The 25,323-nt window shown below is 34.5% G+C and overlaps 1 protein-coding gene across 1 annotated transcript; it reads right to left on the reverse strand.

Moving 5' to 3' along the window:
• Positions 1-3,734: 3,734 nt before the first annotated feature.
• On the reverse strand, positions 3,735-4,764 carry LOC136217062 (cell wall / vacuolar inhibitor of fructosidase 1-like). Its single transcript, XM_066003643.1, has one exon. The coding sequence runs from the start codon at positions 4,739-4,741 to the stop codon at positions 4,217-4,219; it is 525 nt and encodes a 174-aa protein (XP_065859715.1). The 5' UTR covers positions 4,742-4,764; the 3' UTR covers positions 3,735-4,216.
• Between the last annotated feature and the right edge of the window lie 20,559 nt (positions 4,765-25,323).

The following is a 25,323-nucleotide window of genomic DNA, read 5'->3' on the forward strand; positions in this document are numbered from 1 at the left end:
AAGGCATGTCCAACCTTTGGACTTTAATTAATAAATTTTATATTAAATGGACTTTAATGTTTATTTTATCTAGGGCTCCTAAATTTCCAGGACTGACCTTAGGAGTGTCCCAAGGGGTATCCCACTTTTATGAAAGGGTGAAGACCTTACTTGATGCATGACCACCACACGCGCACTGCCGTCCGAGCCGAGTAGGTGTAGTGTAAACTCTATATTTTTTTATTAAAAAATAATAGTAATAATATTTATTATTATTATTTTATTAGTTTCAGAATTAATTTTTCAATTAATTAAATATCTTATTTCTTAAATGTTTCTTTTGATTTGGTCTTTCTGAACTACTCATTCCAGTTCTCCACTTCCCCACTTTCCTGATATCTCTCCATATTTCTTCTCCACTACATTAGAGCACAACAACTTTATTTTACTCTATAAATACCTATTATGATTTTCATTTTAAAGACACTGAAAACAATACTTTCTGTAAAGTTCAACGAACGTCTTAAAGAAAACGATATAGTCCACGACTCATCCCATTATTGTATTCGGTTAATTTTGGTGCTTTCCCAGTTTCTATTCTAACATTTCTGATGCGTCAAATATTTACTATATTACTAATAGATTTAGAAATGACCAACAAAAAATATAAAAAACTATTTTAGTTTATCGACAAACTTAATTAGAATATTTAATGTGCCAGTTAAATAATAGTAAAACTCGTCCTTTCGAATTTTAGTAATTTAGGATTAAAATTAATCTTGCTTTAGGATCGAATTTTGTCCTTATTAGAATTTTGGGAAAATTACACAGAAATTCATCCTTTAAAAACTATTTACAATTATGTCAAGTCATAATTTAAGATTATATCAAATTTGTAAAATCATTACTTTTAATATAATTTAAGGATTATAATTTATAAATTAGAAGTCTAGAATATATTTTTTAGGGTTTATGATTTATGAATTGGAGTCTAGAATTTTTAAATTATGATGTAAAATCATATTATAGAAAATAATGACATATTAAAAATTAAATTTGATGATATGATTTAGTTATAATTTTGTATTTAATTATGATATTCATATATTTGACCCTACAATTTTGTGTTCTATGTCCGTACTACTGAATGACTGGTTAAAACCGGTTCATGGACCAAACTTGAAAATCAAAATAGGGCCCATTTATGAATACTACTTATTTTCAAAATAAAAAATAGGGCTCATTTATTTATAACAATCTCATCAATATTTAATGTTGATCTTTAATAATTTTGAAGGATAAAAAAGTAATTTGCTAATAGTTAAGACCGGTTCATGGACCAAACTTGCGGACCTAAGAATTTTTTTTCACTAGGAGCATCTCTAATAGAGATTATTTTAAAAAGTGCCAAAACTTAATACATCATACTAAAATATACTACATCTATTTCATATTACATGTTTTTTAGGGATTCTTTTTTGTTTCATTATATGTGTCATTTTATATGATCAGTACACGTTAAGTCATCTTTTTTCCTGCTATAAAATGTGGGTTTGTGAAAATTAATTAAAATAATAGATTTATTATAGAATAAATAAATAGTGTAATCAATAAATAAAGGGCAATAATGTCTTTTTTTTAAATATCCTTAATTTCTATGCAACTCTCTAAAATGACATTTAATATGAAACGGATGGAGTAATATTTTATTAACTTAATCATCCACATTACTTTTGACAACTTTTGTTAAAAAATACTCCAATAGTAAGCAACTTTAAAAGTTGTCACAATGGCTCCACAAATAATTACTTTATATATAATTTATTTTAATTATAAATATTGCTAACCAATAGTAATCAAGTAAATCACTTTTTTATATTAAAAAAAGTTTGGCAAGTTAAAAACAAGATTGCAAAAAGTGGTAAACTTGTTAAGCAGTCGCACTTATTGCAATAGATGACACCCTTTGAAAGTTGCCAAAATATTTATCACATCACTAAGAATTCTTCCGAGAACCCTCTATTGCAGATGCTCTAACATTTCTAAGTAGGATCAGTTTTATTCTTATCGGGTATAAAATTTGAAAAGACTCGTTTATCATAATTTAACTCAGTATTTAACCGTTACATCAAATCTTCTTTTAAAATGTTTATTGTGTAGTAAATAGTTACAAAAAAAATATGTACTAAAATGTCAAAAATTAGACCTACAATGTATAAATTAATCACAAAAAAACTATATAAAATATTTATTACGTAATTAATACAATTACAAACGATCTGACAGAATACACGAAACAGCTTCAATTTATCGACAAACTTATTTCAAAATCTGATGTGACAGTCAAATAACGAACAAATCATGTTTAAATTTCAATCAGGCAGGAGTAAAATTTATCCTGCTTCAAAATATTAGAAGCAAAATTTGTAATTTTCATACGATAGAGATAAATATGCAATTCCCTCGAGACGGTAAGGATAAATTTAGACTCAATCCCAAAAATTTACAGTAATTACTGATTTTGAAGGCAATGTACAAGTTTTTACTTCCACTTCGTTTCCTTCACTCTAATGTCAAAATTTTAAAATAACCCTTAAAATTTCTCCTTTAAATTCATATATTTTCTTTTTTTTAGTTTCATTTTTATTCTCTGCGTTTAAAATTTTAAAATGTGCGTATAAAAAGACCCAAATTTATCATTTCGTCTAGACTAGGGTCGTGGGTAGGTCTTATATTAATATCTTAACTTATAAAATAGAAGTAGCTTCATTAATCACTATTTACATGAGAAACAAATTAAAAGTCCGTCCATTTTTATTTTTCGGAACTATTTTTTTTTAAATTCTAAGCAAAAGATAAGAAGTATTTTGTAAAAATTACAACTATTCTCTCAGCAACATCAAACAACAAACATCGAACAACTAAACCTGATGTAGATTAAAGTCGATTGAAGGTTTTAATCGTAAACCAACAAAGAATACAATCTTCTCAAGCTTAACTTGAAGGTTGAGTTAACCCAAACAAGGTGAAACCTTGGTGCTCCAATGGAGGCTGATATTTTAATTCATCAAAAGTTGTTTTCATTACAAACAATGGAGTTTATATACTCCAACAAAAGAAAAGGGAAAAGACTAAAGGCCCTTAGATAGGGTTTCTAGCAAACATAGGACAAGGGGTGAGATGGGAAGGGGTAAGAAATAATGGCAACTAGTAAATATTGAGTGATGGAAAATAGTAAATAAAGAACAACAGAAATTGGTCCCCCCCCTTAGTAAGAACTTGGAGGAGAAGTTTACTGCTGAACGAGTACGCCCCGCGTGTTCGAGTCTCTAGGCTTGAGGACGCTGGACGAGGCTCTCTACGCGTGGAGTCCTCGGGACTACGCCCCACGTAGTTGAGCTCCTGAACTTGGCCGTCATGGGGGTTGGCATCTACGCCTGGCGTCATAAGCGCACGCCCCGCATGCTGGACCTCCTGGTGAGATTCTCGTTCGAAGCTGCTATGTGCGCCCCGCGTATGGGTTGAGGCGCCCCGCGTGGTTGAGTTGCTGAGCTTTTTATATGAAGTAGGAGCCTCGACGCCTCGCGCTTCTTCAGGCACGCCCCACGTGCTTGGTTGCAGGTTCTTGCTTGGGCCGTCCGTCGATGGTTTCTCTCGTTCCTCGTTCTTAGTATTCGGTTTCATGTGAGCGGACAAGGTGCCCTCATCAAAACCATGATACAGAACGAAATTTTTATTTATTTTTCATCGAGAAATGAAAGAAACAATTAGTAATACATATATACAATAACAGTTTACAACAAAACATTCCGCCAATCAATGGACGAAATTTTATATATATATATATAAAATAAAAGTATAGTTTTCGGAACTAAGCATCAGCGTCAGATATTTCCACCGCCGATTACGGCACAATACCAAATTCATTACAGATTCATAATATATTGAAACTACGGAAAAGAACTATACATTAGCAACGAAACTATCCATCGCTATTTCTATTTATTTCTTCGTTTCTCTCCTAAACCGTCATAGTTCCAGTGAGGTATCCTATTCGGAACCAACAACCAACGAAGATACTCCATTTAAGTGGGTCCCACAATACATTTTAAAAACAGAGACTTCCTCAAACAGAGCATCCGTTAATTTAATTCCAAGTAAGATATCCACTTGAAAGTACGATAGAATATATAGACCCAACGTGTCGTCCCCGAACCCTCCGTGTCGTCACCGAAAATCACAGAAGTTGCCTGGCAATAGCCGACGCAACAAGAGAAGTATCATGCAACAATTTATTATAACTCGAAAGAGGCGATTTCGTCCCGCGGAAACTACTTTCACACGAATTAACTTCAATCGCAGCATCATTCATCCCGCCTTCAGCAAACTTAGGATCACCTTTTTCCAGAGCTTCAATGGCGACGGGAATATTCGCCGTTAAAATCACGTCATATTTCCTAGCACATTCTTTCAACAATTTCTGCAAATCAGGTCTTTTTCCAGTAATCTGTTTGATAAATTGGGCTGATCTTGTAGTTTTCCCCTTCAATAAATCAACCATTATAAGTGCCAGTCCTTTGACGTCGGCGGTGGAGCTTCTTGGATCGGCGGTGAGATGATTCAGGCAGAGATTATAGTATGGTGTTTGTTTACAAGTTTGAGAGATTGTTTGGGGATTGGATTGGACTGTGCTGAATTGGGTTAGGATTAGAAATATGGCTATGGAAGTTGTTTGAGCAAGAAAGAAGAGAGAAGAAGACATTTTGGGAATTCAAGAATTGGTTGAGCTTGTGTTTCTTGATTTTTGGGTTTCTTGATTCTACTTATATAGTGGTGGAGTTGTGGGTCTTAATCAATATATTTATTGATCCTTGACTTTATTCAAAATTTCAACTGACTGAACGGACTGCTGAACTTTTAAAAGTTACAAATAACTCATTATTATTGTCTAATTATATTTGGTAAGCTCATATTTTTCAATAGAATTTGTTGGATGCTGAAATTGGAAGACACGCTCTAGGTATAAAAAAATGTCAAATAGATAAATAATTATGAACTTCTGAAAGTTCATGAGTAGTTAAAATTTTAGAGTTATTGAATACAATTGGTTAAGAATATGAGAGTTATTGAATGCAATTATGCAACAATAGGATTAGTGAATGATTGGACTACAATATGAGTCCTTTGGAAGCTTTTAAAAGTTCTGGGGGATAGTTGAAGTTTTCGACAAAGTAAATGGCAATAGATGTAGTAACCCAAAATCACTACAAAATATTTATTCTTCGTCTCTAGTTTATTGTTTAATAAAATTTGGATTCTGACCTATCAAAAATGATAGGTTTTGCCTCCTCAACTATTAGTTGGAAACATTTGTCCTTTGACATTTCAAAATCGGTGAAATCTCAAATATGTATGCACTAGTTGAAATTTCACGAATTTTAGATAGTTCGAAGAAAAAATGATACAAATAATAGATCCGGAGTAAAAATAAACATGTTAAATGTATTAGGAACCAAATGTTACCGAATAAAAAATTAATTATAAAAACAACATTTTAGATAGGTGAAAGGGAATGTTTTAAACCAATTATATATAATGTTTAGAATATTTAAGTGTAACATCATCTTCATCTTTGTAATCGCAAAGCTTTGTAATTGGAGTGTGCAGTCCTCACTGTCATATGGGGCCGGTACTAATATTTTTAGAATTTTCTCTCTAAACAATTATGTTATATTTATATATAAAAAGCATGAACAGTGCCAATTCCAAAAAATTCCACCAATTTTACCCTTAAAATTTACTTCCACATCTATCCTTGCTAATTTCATTTTTTCTTCACAGCTCCCCATCTATCTAGGTGTTAAACGGTGTCGTTTTTTTTCTGCCAGAGTTACCCTTAAAATCTACTTCCACATCTATCCAAGATAGATGTTAAACGGTGTCGTTTTTTTTCTGCCAGAGTTACCCTTAAAATCTACTTCCACATCTATCCTTGCTAATTTCTTTTTTTGTTCACAGCTCCCATCTAACTAGGTGTTAAATGGTGTCATTTTAGAACATCATTAGGGCTTCTAATTACTCCCAACTTCCATCTTGGTATTTCATGTTTTTTTTTTTCAAAAAAACATAATTAAGCCTCTAAACTTTATCTATTTAAGGATTAAGCTCTCGATCAATTATTTTTACATATTTAATCATTGATCATTGATTTTGTTATGAATTCGGTCCTTATTTAACTTTTTCATCGATGGCACACATCGTTAGGGCGATTCGGCTTATTGACGTGGACAAATAAAAATAAGAGTTTATTAACTAGGATAGATCAAGAGTAAAAAATAACAAGAAATTACATAAATTAATTACGAGTAGATTCTTCCAAATTCGATATTTTCCTCCCTGATTTTGTGATTTTCATCATTATAATTGTCAAATCGATCTTCTCCTTTCCCAAACTCGATAGAAAAGTTAAATAAGAGCCAAATCCATAACAAACTCAATAATCAATGACTCAATATGAAAAAATAATTAAACATGAGATTAATTCTTAAAACAGATAAAGTTTAAGGGTTTAATTGTACTTTTTGTCTTTCTTCTTTCGTTTACTTTTTGCCTTTCTTCTTTCGTTCCCGTCTCTCACTGCCTCTTCTCCTTTCTTTCTTTCTTGCCTTCCTCTAGCTATTATTTTTTTTTCTCTCCGGATCGCAGAATATGAGTTTCATCATAGGAAAAAAATTTATTGGTCATCACACAAATAGAGCAGAGATGTCACACCCGACCCTAAACGACCTCAATCGGCATCGGGCATGAAATAGAAAGATCATAATCAATACTTAGAAGTCTCCAATTTATAATCAAACGTAAAACCTTATATCAAAATCAATCATAACCGAAAACATAATCCAAATGAACTTAAAACATTGTATCCATCCTCGAGTTTCTCCCCTTAAGTATCAATCCATAACCACATATATAGTCGAGACGTCTCTTAACATTGCCTATCCCATATGGTCTTACCCAACACTTCTTTGCCATACCCAATAGGTCTTCAGACTGTGTACACAGGCCATGTCCCTCACTGAACATGGTCTTCAAATATAAAACCACCGATCCGGATAACTCTCGATGGATATAAAATCATAAAATCATAACGTACTCACATTTCCTTTCACAATCAAATTCCAAACTATTTCATAATCATAAATCATTTGGCTTCAATTAGCCCTTTTGTATCATAAAAATCATATTTGGACTTCAATCCAAAATAATAACAATAATAACCGCAACCGATTTCTCAATCCAAAAACAATTCGTAATAAATCATCAAATTCATTTTGTTCAATATAGATATTTAAACTTACCCTAAACTTTTAATTTACACATAAACTCATCACATTAACCCCAAACTTTTCCTATAACACCAAATTAACTTCACACACCCAATAATTAATAATATATATTAATATCAAGATATAATTTCTAGAAATTTAGACACGGTCGTGACAAGAGAGCTCTCTATATAAATTTTCAAATTATTACGGGTTGAATGTATAGAGGATAAATGTCAAATTTGATCCTAGCGTTTTTTAGAAAATACAGATTTTGTCTCAACATATAAAAACAGTATAAATTTAATCCTAACGTTTTTATGCAAGATCAGTTTTAGATCTATGTTACTATAACGTTTTAACTGTCACATCGAGCTTTCCAAATAAATTTATCGATAAACTGTAGCAGTTAAATATACACCATTTTGTATTTTCTAACTCTATATTTCTCCTTTTTTCAAAGGAAAAAACTTTATATTTCTTCAAAAATATTTGAGTTTATTTTTTATATTCCTTTTTTATTGATGGAAGAATTGGCAATTTAATTTTTTTTAACTGCAAATTTATTATTTCATAAATAATTTAGATTTATTAAATAAATAAAGTTATTTTTTTAACCGAAGCGAAGCGAGATATCGTTCTAGTTTATTATAAAACAACAATTCAGTAATCTCAAAATGTTAAATTTGATTAAAAAAAACCAAGTCGTTAATAATTATTTTTTTTTATAGTATCAAATTAAAACATAGTCATTTTTAGTAAAATCAGAAATTTCAGTCCTCTCTTAGTAAAAAAAACACAAGAATGTATTTGACAATTGGTATAATCATAATGTTTTTTTTTTTAGGATTTTTTCAAAATTTAATAGAAAAGTTATACATGTCAAAAAAACATCAACTCAATTTGAATCAGAATTATTTAGAATTGACATATGACAATATCATTATGGATAAAATCTCCAAATCTTAGCACACCCAAATTACGTAGACAAAACCACCTATCATTAGAAGACAAAATCCAAAAGAAGTTTCATTAATTTCCAATTAGTCTAGAAACATAATTACTCTAAATAAAATAAACTATCTTTGGGGTGATTGTTTCAGTTTTTCGGAAGAATTTTTAGCGTTTTATTTCAAACTGCAGGAAATATTTGGTTAGATTTAGTGGGTGTTTGTTTTAGCTTTTCGGATGAGCGTTTAACATTTCACTCCAAACCGCAGGAAATATAGTGTTTGGCTAGGTTTATATAACCGCAGCGTTTAGCGTTTTATCTGGAAGCTGCAGCGTTTTGGAGCGTTTCACGAAAAGCTCCTATTTGGAGCGTTTCATAAACAGCTGTTTGTAGTTATTTGTTATTAACAAAATTCTCCTTCTTTTTTCCACAAAATATGTTTATTGTTTAACATTATTTATATTTCTAAAACATAATTACCGCAAGAATAAAGTTTTGTTGCTTTAAATAAATTTTTTATTTTTTACATAGATTAATTTTATTAATTGTGTAACACAGTTTTTATTTTATAATAGAATAAGGTGCAAAAAAAAAAAAATACCCATAACATTTATAACTAGGAGTAATTTTACCCTTAACGTTTAAAATGGTGCATTTATACCCCTAATATTGGCGGTGAAAAACAATTTTACCCCTAACATTGACAAGTTGGGTCAATTTGGGAAATAATTTATTAAACTGTTTTTTTTTGTTATGAATATTGTCATCTACACTTCACACGTGCACCATTTTATCATTGTTAGTAACATATCACAAACATATTATTAGACGTGATTTTTTTTAAGAAAATAATATATATATTGACTTTTGTACGAGTTGGACAAAAAAATTCAAATATTTTACCAAATTTATAATATTAATTTTCAATTTTATTATTAAATCATAAAAATCGACCCAACTTGCTAATATTAGAGGTAAAATTGCACATTTTTAGATGTTAAGAGTAAAATTATTCATAATTATAAACGTTATGGACATTTTTTCACATTTTCCCTTTTATAATTTAATCGTTGATTAATTTAAAACATGTCCATTTTAGACATTTTAAATCCGAACATCAACAGTTCAATATAGTTTTACCAAACACTAGTAATTAAACAACTAATAACAAACAGCTAACAGCAACCGCTAACAGCTTACTGCAACTACAAACAGCTAACAACAACCGCAACAGCTATTAGCTAACAGCTGAACCAAACAGGCCCTTATATAACCGCACTGTTTAACATTTTCTCCGGTAGGAAATATTGTTAGTTGTTTGCAGTTACAGTAAGCTGTTAGCTGTCTAATTATTAGTGTTTGGTAAAATTATATTGAACTGTTGCTGTTCGGATTTAAAATGTCTAATATGGACATGTTTTAAATTAACAACAAATTATAAAAGGGATAAGGTGAAAAAATACTGATAACGTTTATAACTAAGAACAATTTTACTCTTAACGTCTAAAATGATATAATTTTACTCATAACGTTGGCTGCTAAGAGTAATTTTACCCCTAATGTTGGCAAGTTGGGTAAATTTCAGACAATATTATAAAACACAAATATTTTATTTTTTATTCTACACTAATTGCACATATCAACTAGTTCTAAAAAAGAGATTTCATATTTTTTTGTGATTTAATAATAAAATTGAAAATCAATATTTATAAATTTGGTGAAATATTTAAATTTTTTTTGTCCAACTCGTACAAAAGACAATATATATTTTTTTAACTTTTTTTAAATTTCACATCTAATCATATGTTTGTGATATGTTACTAATGATGATAAAATGATGCACATGTGAAGTGTAGATGACAATATTCATGACTAAGAAGACTGTTTGATGAATTATTTCTCAAATTGACCAAACTTGTCAATGTTAGGAGTAAAATTGCTCGTGGCTGCCAATGTTAAGGGTATAATTGCACCATTTTAGACGTTAAGAGTAAAATTGCTCCTAGCTAAACGCTAAGGATATTTTTACACCTTATCCTATTATGAAATAAAAATGTGTTACACAAATTAATAAAAAGAATCTATATAAAAAAATAAAAATAAAAAATTTATTGAACGCAACAAAGCTTTATTCTTCCGGTAATTATGTTGTATAAATATAAATAATGTTAAAGAAGAAACATATTTTCGTGAAAATAAGAAGGATAATTTTATTAATAACAAATAACTACAAACAGTTGTTTATGAAAAGCTTTAAATATGAGCTTTTTGTAAAAAGCTTCAAATATGAACTTTTCGTGAAAAGCTTCAAATATGAACTTTTCGTGAAAAGCTCCAAATATGAACTTTTCGTGAAAAGCTCCAAAACGCTGCAGTTTCCAAAAAAAATGTTAAACGCTGCGGTTATATAAGACTAACCAAATGCTATATTTCCTGCGATTTGGAGTGAAACGCTAAACGCTCATCCGAAAAACTGAAACAAACGCCCACTTTAATATTATTTCTATTTTTATAACATAATTACCGAAATAACAAAGTTTTACTGCATTCAATAAAAATTTTATTTTAATTTTTATTATTTAGACTATTTTTTTTTTGGGTAGGATAGAAGAAAAAACAACAAACAAAACAACATAACCCGGGATCAGCCTGGGAAAGCTGACCAGTACCAAGTCATCCAAGATAAGAGAAGAAATGAACTCCGAAGGAGAAGAAAAAGGTAGAGAGCCCTAACATCCTGGCATGACCTTCAGCTGCGAGATGGTCCGCCACCCGATTTTGCTCCCTATAAATATGGCTGAAGGTAAAGGAATCAAAGGAAGAACATAACCTTTTAATCCCTTTGATTAAATTTTGGCTATTTAAGCAGATAGCGTTATTGTCTGATATCATTCTGACAGCTTCAAGGTTGTCAGACTCCACAAGAAGATTTTTTACCCCCAGATTTTTAGCTAGTCTAAGGCCAGAAAAAAAAATCCCCCAAAGCTCTACAGAGAAGGAAGAACACATGCCCAAATTCTGAGAGAAACCAGACAACCAACCTCCCCCATTATCTCTAAGAACCCCTCCAGCAGCAATTCTCCAGTCCTTTAGACAAGAGCCATTAGTGTTTAGTTTTATCACGCCTTCGCTAGGCCTACACCAGCCTAAAAGATGGACCTCTTTCCTCTGAATAGGCCTAGCTAAGGAATCCTCTTTGAAACCTTCCACAAAAGTGCCTATCTTTTTGGAAAAGAAGTCAAGAACATTAGGAATAACGATTGTATTTCCACCAAAAATCTCCTCATTTCTCCATTTTCAAATCTGATGACAGACAACCACGAATAAGAGAACACCATGATTGAGATCGGCCAAAAGCTTCCCATTGACACCATCCACAAACCAGTCAAGGTCAGAATGGGAAAAGAAAGAAGATAGCACCTTTATAGGGAGAACTTTTTTCCACAACTCTTTACTCCTCACACAGTCTCTGAGAGCATGGCATAAGGTCTCTTCATTCCCTGTGCATCTACTACAAGCTCCAGACTCCACCAAATGCCTTCTTTTCCTATCAAAGTTAGTAAGCAATCTATTTTTAACTCCAAGCCACATGAAGCTCCTAAAACGGTAAGGCACATCTAAGGCCCAAATCATCGTCCACAACCCAGGGTCTGAAGAAACCAAACATTGATTGAAAGCCTCACAAGCCGATTTGCAAGAAAAAGCCCCGTTGTTTGTTAAAGATCAACAGTAACTGTCCTTGTCTTCCTCCTTACTACTAATCTTGACACCTCTAATTCTCAGGAGAGACTCCAGACTGAGGAAAGAATCAAACTTCGACGAAATCCAATCACCTTCAGAATCGACCACATCCGCAATTCTCCAGTTCCGAATATCTATAGGCGGAAAAGACACACAAACCTCTAATAAGGGCTTTTTACCAATCCAAATATCATTCCAGAAGCTAATAGAATTACCATTGCCCACATTCCACCCAATCCCAGTACAAAACTCAGAGAAAACAGCACTAAGGCCTTTCTAAAGAAATGAACAATTAACCACTCTTTCCTTAGGTTCCCCAAAGACCTTATCCTTCCTATATTTACCACATAATAAACGAACCCAAAGAGCTGAAGGAAGTTGCCACATTCTCCAAAGAAGCTTCATTAACAGCACTTTATTATTATCTCTAGCTTTCCTAATCCCCAGACCACCCTTGTTTTTAGGTTGACAAACCTCGTCCCAAGGAACAAGGTGAATCTTCCTTCCCTCCTCAGCTTCCCCCCACAGGAACCGGCGATTGATTTTATCCAGATCTTTGAGAACCGGCTCAGGCAGACGACAAGCCTGCATAATATGATTAGGAACAGCACAATTGACAGACTGAATCAAAGTAAGGCGGCCCGCAAGAGAAAGAGTTTTAGCTTTCCAAATGGCACACTTCTTATTGGTCTTATCCAAAGTTTCCTTAAAGGAAGCTTTCGAAACTCTATCACTATGGAGGGGAATGCACATGTACTTACCTAGGGAAACAGTCAGAGGAATACCAGAAAGATCACTCAACCTTTTGCAGACTCTCTGGCTCATATTCTTAGAACACAACATCCTGGACTTCTGGACGTTAAGCTTCTGACCAGAGGCAGAACAGAAACAATTAAGGATATCCATAATCACACAAATCTGCTCCTCATTCCCTTCCACAAAGATCAAAACATCATCTGCAAAAAAACAAATGAGTAACCTGGGGACAGAATTTATTGATGGCCATAGGATGAAACTTACCAGTGCCAACAGCATCTTGGATAAGGTGGGTCAGTCTTTCCATAGCAATAACAAAAAGGAAAGGACTCATAGGGTCCCCTTGACGGATACCCCGAGATGGAGAAAAATCCTCCGACATATCCCCATTAATCAATACTTGAAAAACAGGAGAAGAGATGTAATTTAGACTATTTTTATTAATTTATGTAATATATTTTTTATTTTATAATTTATTTATTGATTAATTTAAAACATGTATATATTAGACATTTTAAATACTAACATCAACTATTCAAAATAATTTTACAAAACACTAATAATTAAATATCTAATAACAAACAGCTAACAGTAACAACAAACAACTTACTGCAACCGCAAACGGTTAAAAGCAACACCAACAACTATTATCTAATAACTGAACCAAACAAATCTGAATTCTACTCTAGACGTATGAAATCAAGCGGTTAAATAATTTATTTTTCATTAGAGTTGCTTGTTTCTCAATTAAAATTTTTACATATATTAATAATTAAAGGGATAAGGTATCAAAATAATCTCAAAGTTTTTCGATAAGTGTCCATTTAGCTTTAAAATATAAAATAGTGTCATTTTAGTATCAATATTAGTAAAAGAGTACCAATTTGGCCATAAGTAACGAAACTGGAAACTAAATTTGTATTATTTCACAAACATTGAGACATTAAGTTCCGTTATCTAAAATTAAATCAGTACTATTTTATGAACATTTAGAATAAAATGATGATATTTTGTACGCTTAAGACTAAATTTTTTTTGATAGAAATTGGGACGAGACAGAACTAGAGCGGGGTGAGCACCCATGGCCCAAGAAACGCTTAAGACTAAATTAGCACTTCCAAAAAAATATCTTAGATATCATTCTAATATCTTATTTCATAAATAAATTTAAGACTTGAGGGATTAGATATACTGCAAGTAGATATGATTCTTTGAATATAATTAAGTGAATATGTTAAAAAAGAATCATATAATCCACTCATTTATATCTGAAAAAGTATATAAATTATTAGGAAAAAACTTTATAAAGCAAATATATGATTTCATGCACTTATAAATAAAGGCTAAAGGTAAATTTTATTGAAAACAAAAAGTAAATATATGTTTCTCAAATTATTAATATTATTATAAAAATATAATAGTACATTTCCAACTTATAATCTATATATAATATAAAATATAAAACAGTAACGATCGAATTGATATGTCACTTTCTCACTGATAAAAAAATATAAAAAAATATAATATATTAATTTTAATGATATTATTATATTTATCTATAAACAAGATTATTTTATTCGTATTATATCTAAGAGCTCTACATAATTTATATTGATCCCTAAATTTTCTTCTAAATTCTCTTTAATTCTCTGCGTATCTATCTATATATAATATAAAATAGTAGTGATGGAACCGAGGTGTCACTTCCTCCTTTTTTTTTACTGATAAAAAATATGATATCGATATATAATATATTAATTTTAACTATATTATTATATTTATCAATAAAAAATTTATTTAAATTAAATGTAAAAGTAAAATAATAAATTTTTTAATTTAAATAACAACTTTATGTCATTAATTATAATTATTAAATTATAAATTTTATTAATATTTATATGTCAAGATGAATTCATGATAATAATAATAATAATAATAATAATAATAATAATAATAATTTTTCTCCTCTATTTTTTCCTCATTTTAATAAAATTCGAGTCTGGATTTTTGTTTGGTTTTGTGAAGATACCAACCTAGTTGGAATGTTTGCATTCCGATCTTAGCCTGTAACCCAACATTTACTTAAAATAATAATAATAATAATAATAAGTACATGTTTGAGTGTCATCTAATCTATAAGTTATATTAAAAAGGTATTAACTAATATTAGAAAATGAAGAAATGATATAAAGTAGAGGGTCCACCACACACAAATTTGTACAATAATTAATTGAAAATATCATTTATCCAAATAAAGCCCCACCACCCTCAATTTCTTCTATCACTCTACTTGAAGGACGTTTTGGTAAAAATTTATCAAATTGAGTTTATGTAAAGCAAGTGAGTGAGTGATGAAGTCAATTTGGTCAGTTATCGTTAGCAGGCCCGTTTTTGAGCATGGGTAAGAGGGTCGCATGTCCAGGATCCAAGTATGAGAAGGGCCCCAATTATAGTAATGTATTAGTACTTATTAGATTATACTTGATTAAATTCAAAAAAAAAAATTATAGTTGATTAAAAACATTGGCATTAGATTCTTTCCAAATTAATTTTTCCAAATAAAAAAACGTAGGCATCAGTTATTAAATAGTCTTTCTAAATTTCCTAATTTATCTCGGATTCTTTCCAAATTTCCTAATAAAAACTTTGGGCATCAATTCTCTAATTTATCTCAAAATATTTCTATAATTATCTTTCCCACCTATTAATCCCAACAAAAATTTATAATTTATCTCTCCATTTTTTAATCACACTCCAATCCCAAAGAATATTAAACAGTAATATTATCTTGCATCCTCAGTTCATCTTCTCAATTCATCAGCTATATAATCAATTTTGTTTTCTAATCACCTCACTGTGAAACTTCCAATTACTAATAACCTTTTTTCGGTTGTCTTTGAGAAATTCTATCAGATTCTGATTTACTCGGTCTTCAAAAGAAGTTTGGGAAAAACGTATCAAAATCTTCCAATTTCAAGAACTTAGGCCTAAACCTCGTTAAATGATGTGATTTTCAAATTTGGTTTTTCATTTTTCTGTTATCATGCTTTGTATTGTAAAGAGCACAAAATCTATCAGAGCTATTTCATATTTTATTAAATTTAAGAAATTTACTTCTAGAAATGCTCATAGATATCATTTTGTATAAGAAATTGGGTACTTAAAGCAATATAAAATATTTTTATTAGATATTTTGTTAAATGTAACAAGAAAAATGTCATTTTTAAGTAATCTTTTTTTTTATACAATTTACTTTTCTATTTATTTTTTTTATTTCCATTTATTTATTAGGGCCTCATTTGGTAATTCGCCCCCAGGCCTCTAAAATCTCAGGATCGGCCTTGATCGTTAGATCTAGATTTGTTAATATCATATGGTGGAGATTAAAATAATCATATGATTTAGATTTACACCTTCTAAATCTAACGGTGACGGTCCAAATTCACTTGGCCAGTCATTGACCAGGTGAAAACTACCGATGTACATATAGGATGTAAGTAAATGAGTCGAGCCGCTTATGAGCGGTTCGGTATTCGGCTCGATAAAAACTCGATCGTACTATGTTTGATTTATAAACGAGTCGAGTTTGAGAAAACACGCGAGCAGATTCGACTATAGGTTAATGAATAAGCTCAGGAGCAAGCTCGATTATAATGTTCATGAACATGCTCGTGAGTAAACTTGTTTGATTATTTTTTAATAATAATATTTCTATAAAGGGGAAAATATAAAACAACGTACTTTTGTAGATTTCAAAACTATACAGTTTTCTATTAAAGAAATTTCAAATCAATATAATTAATGAAAATAATTAATGAGTTATTTACCATTGAATTTCATGAACATAATTAATACACTAGTTTACCAAACTTCTACATGACTTTCGAGGAACCCTTCCCTCATTGTCACCTCTTAAAATACCAAACTGACCCTAGATCAAGTGCTTAACATATTAAATTGTCTCACGGACTCATGCCTGATGCGTATGTGCCTTTTCTTGCCATTATACACATTGTTCTTGGCAACGGAGATAGCTGCTTGCGAATCACAATGCGCCCAAATAGGAGGGGTCGGCTTCCCCCACAAAGGGATATATGCGAGAAGGTTTCTCAACCAATCAGCTTCCTGTGTGGCCAAATCCAGTGCTATCTGTAAGTGTTGTATGCCCTAGGCCATTCCTTTTGTATATTATACATTAATAAAATATGTATTCATGTGTAATTATTTGTATTGTTTAATTACTTAATGAATATACATATTAGTCCAAAGATTATTTACAAAGAGATAATATTATTAAGAGTTAATAATAATGAGATATATTTCTTTGGTAAAATAATAATCTTAAATGTTCATAATCGGTGGATAATGAATTGGACACTCATCTATCCTTAGATTATCACCTCTGTTTATTTTCTCGATTAGTATGAGATATTAACCAGAAACAGAAAATCTCATTCTGTTTGATATGTTGATATCAGAATAAACATGTGGACATTCAAAGAGATGAATGGTTCGAACTGTGACGTTAGATAATAATTGCACAAAGGTTTACTCCTAGTCAACATAATTATTATCTAGGTCATAATAGTGCATATAGTCCTTTGACTTGAGAAAACTTAGTTGTTCTTGCGCAGGTAATTATAGTTTGTTCCTGCTTTGTACTGGGATCTTAATTCTGGTAATCCGGCAGTGAATCGCTATAGTTAGTTGTGTAGTGTAACAAGAGTTTGCTAATAGATGATTCATTACTCTAAGTAAATAGAGATAAATCCTAAGATAGTTATTGATTAGTTTTTTGATGGAATGAGTTCCTGGCCACGACAATAAGACTCATCTTATGAGATAAGTATCAAAGAATGGTTCTTTGATAAGAGTCTTATTTTATCAAAGACTTAATCAATATTTCTTAATATCTTGACGGTTAGAGCTTGACACTTTGTGACTCTAGTCAAGATTGAGATTTTTAATGAAAGGACTTTAGTGCATGGAAATTATGATCGATGGTTCATGATAATTAGTTTAATTATGAATTTACTTCACGTAACTTCATTCTTTAATTGGGACGTCATGGCGCAGTGTGTTAGCTGGAGATCATGACCTTTAGAGGACTATAAGTAAATATAAGTTAAGCTTATATGGGATACACTTATAGTACAAGGAATTGGATTCCTAACATAATTAATAAGTGTTATTATTGTGCCTCTAATGCTAGTTAAAGATGAACCTAGAAAGTCACACACATACAAGTTGTTTGTATCAAGCTTTAGTTAAATTGATTAATCAGTGGTGAAGCTCTTAGCCTAGTGGTTGAGAGCTTACCTATGCCTTGGGAGGTCATGGGTTCGAATCACATCCGGGTCTGGTGGAGATTTTTCTTTCTTCTTTTTTAAAAAAAAAAATTGATTAATTAAAAGTGTTTTAATTAATTAATTAATTGACACAATTGAATATGTCAATGGGATTGACAAAACATTCTAACATTGTTTGATATTCAATTGAAATGAGGAAATTATAAATAATTATTCTTGCTCAATTTAAATTGATAGTTTTTTCAAAATACAATAGTCAAGTGTTGACGGTTAGTATTGAGAGGTGTCTATTTTGTTCAAGGATATAATGGTAATTAAGTTGTTAATTTTTTTTGGTAGAATTAATTAAGTTGTTAATTAATTATTATTATATATATATATTAATAATAATAATATAATTTATTATATAAATATATTTTTTTTAAAGTTGTGCGCAATGCACTTACATTAAACAAAGGAAAATTACATCAAAGATGAAGAAAAACCCTTAACCCACCCCACCCGGATGTGATTCGAACCCATGACCTCTAGTGTCATAGGTAAGCTCTCAACCAACAGGCTAAGAGCTTCATAAATATAATATAATTTATTATTATTATATTTAATATTTTATTATTTTTATAATAATAATAATAATTATTATTATTATTATAATAATAATAATAATAATTATTATAATAATAATGTATACTACGCCATCATTCTTATCTTATGATAAGAATGATATATATATATATATATATATATATCAAGTTATATAACTTGATGATTTTCGAAAGAAATGGACACACGATTTTTCGGTTCAGAAAATCGGATCCGGAATCAGTTTTCGATTTTGAGCAAGATTAATCAGTTTCTTCAAGGTTTGATCTAATCGACTTAGTGGACTAACTAGAGGCTTCACCACTAGAGAAGCTTTAATACCCGATTGGAATCTACAAGAGGTATTTTTCCAATCTCGTAGTATAAATATCAATTTGATTATTAAAGAACTTAATGATCTTGGTTAAGGATTTGATGTCAGACATCGGATGTTTGACTGTTTATCAGAGTGATTGGATCACACTGATTGTTTGTTTAGGGAAATTTTTTGAAATTCGTCTCCTAAATACCAACATGCTTGCGCTTCAAATCCTTCAAGTGGTATCAGAGCCATCTAAGTTCTTTTATAGTTAGTTGATGTTGTGTTCTCTTGATTGATATAATTATAGATGATAACTTGCCGGATCCGATTTGATATTCTCTGCCGGAGTTACTTGCAAAACAGAACCGGAGACAGGATCTCCGGGAAAACTCTCCGACGATCAAGTCAGTTTTTATAAGATGGTTGGTAATTTGACAATAGTATTGCGGGGAAAAATGTGAGCGTACCTTTTTCCCTCGTTCTTAAGGCCTTTTATAGGTGTTTTTTAGGTAACCGCCGAGGGCGGTTACTCCTTAGTGGGCCACGTTCTGAGGGCGGTTCCCCCTTTTTAGGCCATGTCCCTTTCGTGGCTTTCATGGCAACGAACGTGGTTCTGAGTGGGAGTCTTGATGCTCCGTTTAGGAATTCGGGGCGGTTACTCGCTTCACCCGTTTCCGCTTATTCGGGTCCCATTCGGGGCGGTTACTCGCTGCGTCCGCTTCCTTTATTCGGGTCTCATCCGATCTTAGACCATAGGTCTAAGTATGGGCTGGGCCTGCGAAATGAGTATGACCCGGTTTAGCCTCGAGGGTCATCACATGCCTCCCCTTTAGTTTGATACAAGAGCCCTTTAGGGTCTGTTCATAGGGGACGCTTCGTTTTCGCTTGTCTATTCAAAATTCAAAAACTTGTGAATTTTTCCTCTTTCGTTATTTCTTTTCCGGCGTCGTCTTTTCCGGCGTTGACCTCTTATTTCCGTCATTTCTCTGTGTTGTCTTTCCCATGTAAGTTTTCCTCTTCATAATTTGTACCTCGTTCGGCTTTTTACTTCTGTTTATTTCTTTTCCTCAACATGTCGAACCCCGACCTTGACTTCGCACCGTTCGATGAGATCTACGTCCGCGAGGTTTCTCATGAAGTTGATGAGATGGTTGATGAAGTTTCAACCAGTTCTCATGGGTCTGATTCCCACCCCGCTGACTTCCTCCACCTGGCGAATACAACCGATGAGGGTCTAGGTTTTGACCCTAAGAAGTTGATTCCGCCACCTGTCCCAACCCCCCGTTTGTTACCAAAGAGGGACAGGTCGGGAAGCCTAGTTTGTCGCGAGACCATTGAGGATTTGCGGGTGCAATATCCTTGGCTCCAAGGTCTCGAGACCATCATTCCCGGGGAGGATAGAGGACCGGACGATTACCCAAAGGGGTATTTCACCATTTTCGTCGCCCAGATTATCTGCGGCTTCACTTATCCGCTGGCGGATGAGATTGCTTCCATCCTCGGCGGTTACAGAATCGCACCTGGGCAGTTACATCCAAATGGATGGGCCGACTTGACCCTGGATAAATTTCTGGCGGATTGTTTGGAGGTTCCTTTCTCGCTTAAAATTTTCTCCAAGCTTCATCATTTCAAGAGTTCAGCGGGGTATTTCACTTTCATCCGCCAGAGCGGATACTATGGTTTTGACGAGAAACTGAACAAGATCCGCGAGTGGGATCGCTCTTACTTTTTTATCAAGTTTAATGAGGGAAATCCGAACTTCCTTCGCCATTGGGGCCGGCCCAATGTGAAGAGTTTGAACTTCGGTTATCCCAGCGAGGAAGAATCCGCCGTCATCAAGTTCCTGAAGAGTACCCCTCCTTTTGTATGGACATATGATCAGGCCTTCCATATGCTAAGGAGCCGAGTAGCGATTGACTACCGCGAGGGGGATCACGTGGTCTATATCCCTTATCGCGTTTTTGTACAAGGTACTTTTTATTTCCAAGTTGATGATTTCTTTTAACCCTTTGCAGGGGTGATCCTTTATCTCAAATCGCTGCAGATCGGGAGGCTAAAGCCTTAGCGAGAAGGAAGAAGCGGATGGCGGGAACCGCCTCCGTTGTAGGGGCGGATTCTTCTGGAGGAACGATTCCTTCCATTGAGGCGGCTTCTCCTGTAAGGGCCTCCGTTTCACAAGGTCCCGCTTCTGCCTCCGAGGGTCTTCCTTTGACGAGGAAGCGGAAGATAAGTGCGGATACAGAGTCTTCTCGTCCCAAGAAGAAGAACACCTCCGTGTCCCTTACTGTTGGCGGTACACCCGTATCCGCCTCATCCAAAGGAAAGAGCAGTACCCCAATTCATGAGGTATCCTGATCTATTCCCTCTTTCTATATTGCTACTTTTTTCCTCATGAGCTATCTGCTGTTCTCTTGATATTTTTCTTTACGCCTTTGCAGCCAATTCCCGACATCAGCGGATGGTGGACTAGGACCTTTGGCATGGCCGTGAGTTTTTCTTGCAAGGATATTGTCTCTTCCATATGCAATGTCCTCGGGCGGCTTCCCTCTGCTTCCCGTGTGCGCGAACAAGTACCGCTCCCTACCGCTGTGGAGGGGATCGAGAAGCGTTCTGTAGAGGTATATTGTTGCTTGTCATTCTCTTTCAAGGATCTTGCGTCCATTGTAACCACCTATTTCTATTCGCCCTTTTTTATTCGTGAGCCGTCTTATATGCAGATTATCAATTTCGCTGAGGGCATTCTCCGAAGGGATGCCGAGCGAGCCAAGGAGTTGGAAGATCTTGGTACTGAATTGGCGACTCAGAAGTCGCTTTATGATGATGTCCAAGGGAAGGTGAAGGTCCTAGAAGGCGCCCTTCAGAAGGCTGTGAGCGAGAAGGAGGAGGCTCTTAAATCTCTTCAGGCTAAGTCCGATGAGCTGCGAAAGGCCCTCGATGATCTAGCTGATTCCCAGGAGACACAAAAAAAGAGGGCTGAGGAAATTCTGGCTGAAGACGGTGCCCGCACCTACTGGTATGGGGAGCGGATTCATGCCGCTTATGAGCATGGACATCAGGGTCTCGTACTTAACCGCCCCAAGGTTCCCATCCCTGAAAAGGATTTAACTGAGAAGTGGGACAAGCTGGAAGCCGAGGATGCTGATATGGATGAGGTACTCCTCTTAGATTGGAAGAGTTTTCAGGAATCTCCAATTATCGGCGAGATCCCTACCCAGAATGCGGAAGAAGGGGCACCGCAGGACATCTCTCAGCCTGAGCAAGAGGTACCGCCCTCTGAAGCAGTTATTGATTCGAGGGTTGAGGATTCGCTTGAAGTAGATCCGCCCACTGGAGGAGATGAGGGAGTCGCTGGAGGCGAGGAAAGCAGTAGGGGTGAAGGAGAGGAAGCCGTAGCATAGTTTAATTTATATTTGGACTTTTTGTATGTAACAAACTGCCCGTATATATTAATTTTCTTTCACTTGCCGCTTTGCCTTGCCTATACGTGCGATTATTGTCACTTTATTTTCATGTATGATCCTTGCCTTTTGCCGACTTCATACTTGTAATTCTTCATAGTAATTTTTGCTTTCGCTAGGGTGGCCAAACCCTTTTTGCAATTTTTGAGTACTCGTTTATTCGCTTAATTTTATGCCTTACTCTATTATTTTTCTTTCGAAAATAATATAATCATAAGGTTAATCATAAGGTTTTGCGAGTGATGCGTAATCATGCATCCGCCTTTCTTTAATAGGCTACACATTTATGTGTTTTTTGAGTTTAACCCTAAGGGTTTTGCGAGTGATGCGTAATCATGCATCCGCCTTTCTTTAATAGGCAACACATTTATGTGTTTTTTGAGTTTAACCCTAAGGGTTTTGCGAGTGATGCATAACCATGCATCCGCCTTTCTTTAATAGGCAACACATTTATGTGTTTTTAAGAACAATCCGCATTCGGGCGTAACATATTGAATAAATGTAATAATTGGATACCTTTATTGATAAAGAGAAAAGGTTTATTACATAGGTACACCAACTGTGTGGGATCAAAGCCTCATTAAAACCTTTTATCAGAAAACCCAATGGGAAAAACTCATAAAAGGAAAAAGAGTACTCGTCATTTCCTCGAACTACTCGGCCTTTTTATATAGGCGTAGATTCTCTAGATTCCAGGTGCGCGGGAGCTTCTTTCCGCTCATTTCTTCTATTTCAAAAGTGGCTGGTCCCAGCTTCTTGGATACTTTGTATGGTCCGATCCAGTTGACGCCCAGCTTGCCTTTGCCATCTCTGGATTTTATTTTATCCGCTTTCTTCAAGACCAAGTCGTTCTCGTTGATTATTACTTTTCGCATTCTTCTGTCATGATATTTCTTGATTCTATTGCGATATACTGCCATTCGCATGTAAGATTTTTCTCTTCGTTCCTCCACAGAATCCAAAGCATCTCTAATGTTGATAGGATTTTGTGTGTCGTAATAATAAATTATCCGATCTGTGGGCGACTTGATTTCAACAGGTAGGACTGCTTCGGCTCCATAAACTAGCGAGAAAGGTGTTTCGCCTGTTGCTGCCCTTACAGAGGTTCTGTATGCCCACAACATATGGGGTACCTCATCCGCCCAACCTGTTTTTTTATCTCCTAGCCGCTTCTTGATGCCTTGAATCATGGCCCTGTTGGTAACCTCCGTCATACCATTCGATTGGGGATGGTTTACGGAAGAAAAATGATTTTTGATCCCCATGCTTTCGCAGTATGCTTTGAACTTGGCACAGTTGAACTGGGTGCCATTGTCGGTTATAAGCTTTTGCGGGATTCCAAATCGCATGATAATGTTCTCTCGTAAGAACTCGATCATTCGCTCAGGTGTTTATGCGGTTACTGCCTCCGCTTCTACCCATTTGCTGAAGTGGTCAACTGCGACTATCAAGTACTTCCTTTTCTTTGTCGTTTCTAGGAATGGACCCACTATATCGATTCCCCATGTTGCGAATGGCCACGCCGTCATTATAGCGATTTGTTCGACTCCGGGAACATGCTTTTCATTCGCATGTATTTGACAATTGTGACATTCCTCAACCATCTTCTGGGAATCTTCCACCACCTTGGGCCAGTAGTATCCCATCAGTTTGACCTTTCTTGCCAACGCTGCCGAAGCTTCGTGCGCGCCACAAATTCCTTCATGTAATTCTCACAGCACGTAGTCTCCTTCGTTGCGACTAATGCATTTCAACCATGGACATGTGTACGATTTCCGATACAAAGTTCCATCTCGAATTGAGTATCGAGCTGACTGCCCAATTAGCTTTCTGGCTAACCTCTTATCAACCGGTAAATCTCCCTGCTCCAGATATTGGCGAATGGGCATCCGCTAATCTTCATCGTCTTCCAGTTCTTCGATGACCATAATCTGATCGACCTCGAATGCTGGTGCCGATTTTATTTCCAAATTGCATGCCTTTTGACTCCATGGCTCTCTACTTGCCGCTGCTTTTGCCAATTCGTCAGCCTTTGCATTTTGGCCTCGCGGAACATGCACCATCTCCCAGACGACTCCCTTGTGCGTTAACTCTTATGTCAATCTGCCGACTACCTGATGGTATTTTACTAGCTCCTCCTGTTTCACCAGATAATTTTTTGTGATCTGGTTTATCATGAGTTTGGAATCGCTGTAGATTACCACTCTTTCTGGGGTGAGTTCATTGAGCAACTTCAACCCGCATATCATTGCTTCATACTCTGCGGCATTATTGGTAGTTTTGAAAGTTAATTTTGCTGCATAGCACAGGCGAATAACCTTCGGGCCCTTGATGACGACTCCCAGCCCAGCTCCATCTGTAGATAATGCCCCATCTGTGTACATGCTCCACTCTTCTTTTTGTGCCTTCGGACATTCATCGTCATCCCAGGTGAATTCGTTCACGAAATCGGCGAGTACTTGGCTCTTTAGCGCTGGTCTCCCTTCATAGCGAATATCGAATTCTCCCAGGCGAATCGACCATTCCATCAACCGGCCGAATGCGTCAGGTTTCTGTAATACCTTTCGCATTGGGATGCCAGTTCTCACAATGATAGTATGCGCCTGAAAGTATGGTTTCAATCTAGCCGCCGTGGTTATCACTGCGAGGGCCATTTTGTCCAACTTCGAATACCGGAGTTCTGCATCCTTCAGGACTTTGCTCACGTAGTACACTGGATATTGTTGCCCTTCTTCTTCTCGCACCATCACAGTGCATATCGCCATATTGGTGACAGATACGTAGAGAAATAAATCTTCTCCATCCTCCGGCCTACTCATTAAGGGCGGATAACACAGTAATTGCTTTATCCCCTCGAATGCTTCTTGACAATCCGGCGTCCATTCAAAGGACTTGGATT

The sequence above is a fragment of the Euphorbia lathyris genome, chromosome 2, assembly GCF_963576675.1.
Source record: "Euphorbia lathyris chromosome 2, ddEupLath1.1, whole genome shotgun sequence".
Taxonomy (NCBI): Eukaryota; Viridiplantae; Streptophyta; class Magnoliopsida; order Malpighiales; family Euphorbiaceae; genus Euphorbia; species Euphorbia lathyris.